Below are 6,741 nucleotides of genomic sequence, written 5' to 3' on the forward strand. Positions count from 1 at the left end.
TTTAGAGAGAGAGAGAGCTCCAATTGGAGAAAAAGAAGGGTGTTTCGGGTCAAACCTCAGGTATTAAAGTTGTTCTACTCGTCAACGGCGTCATTTTGGCGGTATTGGTAAGTTCAAACTCCGAACTTCATCTTTGTAATTTGATATTCAAGTTTAGGGTTTTGAACTAGTTAGTTATAAAACTCATTTAGGAGGTGAAATGGGTAATTGTAACTAGTTATGGTTGATGTTGGTGGGTTTGGGTTGGTTAATGATTTAACCATGTTTAAGACTTGTAAATGGTGTATAATCACTAGTGTTAGTGATTATTGGTGTTTTGGAAACCATTAGGGTTCTTATGGTTGACTAATTTTGACTAGAGTCAAAATTAGGGTTTGTTGGTGATTATGACTCAATTGCCGATTTAATAAGGTTTATAAACTTAAAATGGATTAAGTTGAAGTATAGAACCGAGTTAAATATGTTTTGGTGTCAAAACTTGCTAATGGCGTGATATTGACTTCTTATGGGTCAAATTAGGGTTTAAGTGTCATTTTGGGCAAGATAGGTGTTTAACACCTATGTTTGGGTTTGATTGGCATATTAGGACCATTCTCACTTGTGTTAGTGATTATTTGTTAGTGTGGGCGCGATTTGTGCTTGGAAGTGCATTTGGGTCGAAATTGCACTAGTTGTCAATTTGGGTTGATTTGTATATCCACCCTAATTGTGTTACTTGTTATGTGATAAATGGAATAGGTACATTCCATCGGCAATTGCGGATTATTCGGTGGCATTCTTCAAGGCGACAAGGTGAGTGGAATATTTATACATGTATGTATGTGGTTTATTTACTCTTACGCGATGTGGGCCTTAGGCGCCACATCGTGAGTATTGGGCGTTGTGTCACGAGACGGTGACTTATTGAGGTTATGTGTGAAGAGGATTATGTGTCGGTAGTGTCTCGTTAGGAGACTCTTAAGTCGGTGACACCTCACGGTGGTTCACGAGGCGGTGACCCTTAGTAGTTGGTTGGTGTTTCACAAGTCGGTGGCACCATAAGTTGGGGAAGTGATTCACGAGACGGTATTACTTCATAGTGTCCACAAGTCGGTGACACTAGGTGGTGCTTCACAAGTCGGTGATGCCACATGGAGGTTCACAAGTCGGTGACCTTGTATGTATTGGCGGGTGATTCACAAGTCGGTGACACCCTATAGTGCTTCACAAGTCGGTGACACTTATTGGTGGCGCTTCACAAGTCGGTGATGTCACATGGCGTTCACAAGTCGGTGACCCATAGATATTGGTGGGTAGTTCACAAGTCGGTGACACCCTTTGGTGATTCACAAGTCGGTGACACCTTATGATGAGTCACAAGTCGGTGACATCATACGAGTGAGACTCGACGTTATTGGTCGTCTACAAGTCGGTAGTGCCATAGCGGGGAACGGTATGTTATATTTATGCATTGTTGTGATTTAGTATATTATTGTGACGATTTATATACTAACGTTGTTGCTAGTCGTATGTTTGGTGTTGCTAGCTCGTTTATGCTTTTTGTTTGCATGGTATTGTAAGTGGATGCGTGTAGGTAAATTAAATATGTATATGTATAAGTATTGCATTCACTAAGCGTTAGCTTACCCTCTCGTTGTTTACCTTTTTATAGATTTGCATGAATGCGGTGGCTCATGTAAGCGTGGGACTAGTGGACTCGCGTAGTTGCTTTAGAAGGCTTGCTTTTGGATTGATTAGGATTGGGTAGCATATCCCCAATCGCCATGCTCGGCCTTTATTTTGTATTACAAATCATGTGGTTGAAAACTTGTATTTTCGTACGAAAGTTGTAAAACGGCCGATGTGGGCCCGGTCTTCGTAAAACTAATTTTATTAATGGGACGTGTTAGTTCTACATATATTAATGTATGGTTAAAAGCGTTTTGTCTAAATACGTCGGGAAGTGGTCAAACATTTTCGCATTTCATGACTTTTTGGACAGGCCAGTTTAGCGCGCCGGCAAAAAAAAAATTAATTGATATTTCCGCGTGATCGTTTGTATTACGGGTTGGGATGTTACATTTTTCGGTAAAGAGGTTGTGTTAAAGGAAACGAAATGGATGACTAAAGACAATCAAATTGACTGTGGTATTTTTGCTATGAGACACATGGAATGCAACAGAGGAGAAGAGAAGTGGTATTGTGGATTAGTGGATGAATCAAATTTTCAGAAAAAGCAGCTTACGAGCCTGAGATCGCATTATGCACTTAAGATTTTGACACACGATTTGAATGAACTAAAATCAAAGTTTTTGCAGAAAATGAAGAGTTATGAAGAAACAACAAGTGATAAAATCAAGAAGCAGACTGTGGACAAGGCGAAGGCACAAGCACTGAACAAGATTGATAAATGGCATAAGAGAAAATAGAATGTATTCTATTTCATCATTAGTATGTAAAACAATTTATATTTTGAATTTTGTGTTAACCGTATTGTGAATCATTTAGCATGATATATTAACGGTATTTTGTAAATCGTTTAACCTGCGTATTATAAGATATTATATTGATGTTACTTAGTTAATATGGTTCACATTAATATTTTACTAGTTACACGCTTTGTTATATGTAAAGTAAATTGCACCAGTTGGTTATTATATACATTAATCGTTTTCTACTTAGCGATTTTGTAATCGTTGACTGAATTACACTAATTGATGCATACAGTATACACATTTGATGTTAAATAAGATGAAACTAACTACCATATTGATTAAAAAGTCCAAGGCTAAGTAACATTACATGCATTGAATATTATGTACTAAGTAAACTTAATACATAATAACATTACATACATTGAATATTATGCATTAAGTAAACTTAATACATACTAACATTACATACATTGAATATTGTGTATTAAGTAAACTTAATACATGCTAACATTACATACATTGCATATTATGTTTTAAGCATGAATTGAACATTAAGTATTAAGCATGATGACATAATAACTGTTGGTATAAGTAAACATATGAGATGCAATAATACTCGATCTAAAACATAAACACATTTGAGTCTGAAAAACTTAAAACATTCAATGTAAGTAATGGTATGATCTTTAATAACACGTAGTCTAAAACATGTAAAAATTAAGGATAAAAAAACAATAAACAATCAATCTTGAGATTCACCAACTTCTTCATGTTGTTCATCCATCGCGTCATAGTCTTCGTCATCTTCATCAACAAGCTTCATCTTTTGTTTACCAGCATTTCTTTTGTCACAACTTCTCCTATTATGACCAAGAATACCACATTTTTTGCATGCCCTCTGCTTCTTACCATTTCTCTCAACAGTAGGTAAGTATCTCTTGTTACTACTCTCACCTTTGTTACTTCTCTCACCTTTGTTACGCACGCCCTTTGGACCATGAACATTAGCAAGAGCATGCCTAGGGAAACCATACAACTGCTCAATTGTAGCAAATCTAGAAGGCGCTGTATCATCATTCGTATTAAAAAATTCACTAATAAACACATCAAACTTGTCTCTTAACAGCTCAAGTTTTTCAGTATCATCCTTCAAGAAAAAGAGTGCTTTTCTAAATTTATTGAGCAGCTCTTTCTTAACCCTATAAGATGCAACAAATGGATTTAACTCAGAAGCTATGGAATTGAATACTTCAGACGCTCCCTTTGACCATCTCTTCAGAATATATCGATCAGGAATAGCATGAACTTCATTTATATAATAAACAACGAAAACATGACGACACAAACGTCCTTCACGTACAAACAACAAACACGAGCAATCACATTCAAATGTCTTCTCATTAAATTCAACCTGGAAAACAAAAATTGGAATGCAAACATTTAAAAATAATTTAAACAGCAAAACATGCATCACAGATAATTATATTAAAACAAACATAAAAAGTTGAAAATATTGTATACTTACATCGTAATCCCACTTAGGACGTGGTTCAGGAAACTTTTCTTGAATTACACAAATTAGCTTATCTCCTTCAACTCTAGAATTTGTTTGATAGAATGAAGAGGAAGATCTGCAGATTTCATCTTGAATAAGTAAAAAAACACTAGGGGTATATATATCCCTAGCATGTTTCTCAATGCGCCGAGTTGTTGCAAGTTTAACCAATTTGTTCTCCATTTTATATTCAAGAAGACGATTAGTATGTCTTTGCCTTTCCTTTGTCGCCTCAAACCTTGAATAAAAATCAACTAAAGTAGAACATCTATTCTTGCATTTACTGAAAAATGCATTCTCACTCTCTGAAAGTGAAGAACTTCTCATCAAAGCATTCATAGGGGTATCCATGAAGAAGCATGGTACCCGCATTTCTTTAATTTTGTACATGTCATTGAACCATCTAACTTCATGCAATTTATAGTCATCAATCAATGATTTTCAACGAGTCTCAAACTTTTCAGGTGTTTGTTGCTGATTCCAGAAAATTAAATTCATACGATCCTTAAAATTAGGAGTATCATACAATTCGTGGCCAACCTAAAAAAATATAAAACTAACATAAAAAAAGTTGAAAAAAAGGCAAGTAATAAAAAGTAAGAAAACAAAAAGTTAAAAACATAAAACCTTATCACGCAGCTTGGAACTTATATGCCACATGCACAATCGGTGTTTTGCATGTTTAAATTTCAAATCAATAGTCTCTTTCATTGCAGGATCATGATCGGTGACAACTAATGAAGGTTCATTCTCAAAAGTTTTCAAGAAACAGTCTAGAAACCAGTTAAACGTTTCAATACTTTCACCAGTAAGTAGAGCAGCACCAAAATACACAAGTTTCTTATGATTATCAATTCCAGTAAGAGGAACAAACACCATCTTGTACCTGAAATACAATTTAACATAATTAATAATAATATTACACACGTTGAATGTTAACAGAATAAATTAATAAAAACAAAAGTAAAGACTTACGTTTGTCTTGTAAGTTGCATCAAAAGACACGATATCACCAAACTCTTGATAATTAACTTTAGAGACATAATCAGACCAAAATACTCCAAGTAAAGTACCATCATTACCACATTTATACTCGCAAGTGAAGTTTGGTAAAACTTCTTGCTTCCGAAGAAGATTCTCTATAAAAATGTGTGCATCACTTTCACCTACATACCGATTCATGTCACGCCTAAAGTTTTGAAAATCAACAGAAGAAGGACCAACCAGACTAAAACCACCATTAAGATCTGAGATAATGTTATAAGCTGTAGTAGCACCAACATTAGATTTAGTATTTAAATCAAACAACATTTGCGCATCGTCTAAAACAATCCTTCTGTTTATCTTCATTTGCTGTCTATTACCTACAGAAACTAACTTATGATTGTGACCTTCATAGAACTTCCAAATCATCACCTTATCACCAACTAACTTACATCTAAGAGATGCAGAACAACCAGTCTTGATTGTGGAAACTTTACGAATAAGAGGTTTTTTTCCTTCTTTCTTTTCTTCCTTTTATCAGCTTTAGAAAGTTCAACATTAGATTCACTATTACCATCAACATCAACTTCTGAGTCACCTTCAACATCACCTTCCACACCACCTTCAACTGAATCTTTAACAATAGGTATATTAAAATCTACAAGAGAATCATAAGCGAGATGCCTAGAAGTACCGGATCTATTACAACAAAAAACCTTGTAAATATCAATCCCAGGTGCATTTCTATTTTGCGAAGATCTTTTAGTATCAAATCCACCAGCCTCGCCATAGGACTCATAAAACAACTGACATGCATCATACGATTAAAAGAAAGTACCAATAACAGGTTTCAAATGATCAGGAACAACAGGTAAATATTCTTGTGAACCATCAACACTTTCTCTAATTATTGAAGAAATATCAAGTTGTTCAACAATTGCTCCAGAACCTAAAAATACAAAATATTGATCATGCAATGTTATTAGCAATATATTTATTATTGGTGAACAGAAACATATCATAAACCCTAAAAAACAATAAAAAAGAAAAGAAAATATATAATAATAATAAACATATGTAATGTTCATAAGAAAATCATGTATTGAAATTAGAAAAAAACAATTCACATTAAAACGTGCAGGGCATGTAATGTTTTTAGAAAAATATTTATCATTGATGAACAGAAACATTACATAAACCATAAAATAAAAAGAAACAGCAGACAATAGATAATAAAATTCATCATATGTAATGTTCATAAGAAAATAAAGTATTAAAAGCAGGAAAAACAAAGTCACATTAATACATGCAACGCATGTAATGTTATTAAAAATATTCATTATTAATGCACTGAAACATAACATAAACCCTAAAATAGAAGCAAACAACAGAAAACAGATAACAGATAGTAATATTCATCATACGTAAAGAAAACTAAAAAATAATGAATGTAAATCAGAAAACACGTACATTCAGTATCAGACTGTGCAGAATCGAAACCAGATGAAGCAGCGACAGAAGTAGAACCTTCAACACGAGAGGTAGAATCTGAAGTACAAATAGAACTAGAAGCCATCGCAAACCTTGATTACACATAAAAAAAGTAAAAATGTATCAGATACGAAAGATATAGAACTAAATTGAGCAAAAAAAACGAATCAGATGAATATATAAACCGTAACTCAAACGTTTATGATGAAGACGAAATCACTGAAAAATTGTATGAAGAATCGTAATTGAATATTGACGAAGAGAGAACGAAACCCTAAATCAATGATGATCGACGAA

The 6,741-nt window shown here is 34.1% G+C and overlaps 2 protein-coding genes across 2 annotated transcripts; both read right to left on the reverse strand.

Annotated features, from left to right (window-relative positions):
• Positions 1-3,156: 3,156 nt before the first annotated feature.
• On the reverse strand, positions 3,157-4,341 carry LOC139854374 (protein FAR1-RELATED SEQUENCE 5-like). The gene is made up of 2 exons (XM_071843682.1): positions 3,940-4,341; positions 3,157-3,825 (listed from the first exon to the last, which is right to left on the reverse strand). The coding sequence occupies exons 1-2, from the start codon at positions 4,339-4,341 to the stop codon at positions 3,157-3,159; spliced, it is 1,071 nt and encodes a 356-aa protein (XP_071699783.1).
• A 69-nt stretch (positions 4,342-4,410) lies between these two features.
• Positions 4,411-5,319, reverse strand: LOC139854378 (protein FAR1-RELATED SEQUENCE 5-like). Its single transcript, XM_071843685.1, has 3 exons — positions 4,973-5,319; positions 4,597-4,855; positions 4,411-4,509 (listed from the first exon to the last, which is right to left on the reverse strand). The coding sequence occupies exons 1-3, from the start codon at positions 5,317-5,319 to the stop codon at positions 4,411-4,413; spliced, it is 705 nt and encodes a 234-aa protein (XP_071699786.1).
• Positions 5,320-6,741: the final 1,422 nt, after the last annotated feature.

Source organism: Rutidosis leptorrhynchoides, chromosome 1, assembly GCF_046630445.1.
Source record: "Rutidosis leptorrhynchoides isolate AG116_Rl617_1_P2 chromosome 1, CSIRO_AGI_Rlap_v1, whole genome shotgun sequence".
Lineage (NCBI taxonomy): Eukaryota > Viridiplantae > Streptophyta > Magnoliopsida > Asterales > Asteraceae > Rutidosis > Rutidosis leptorrhynchoides.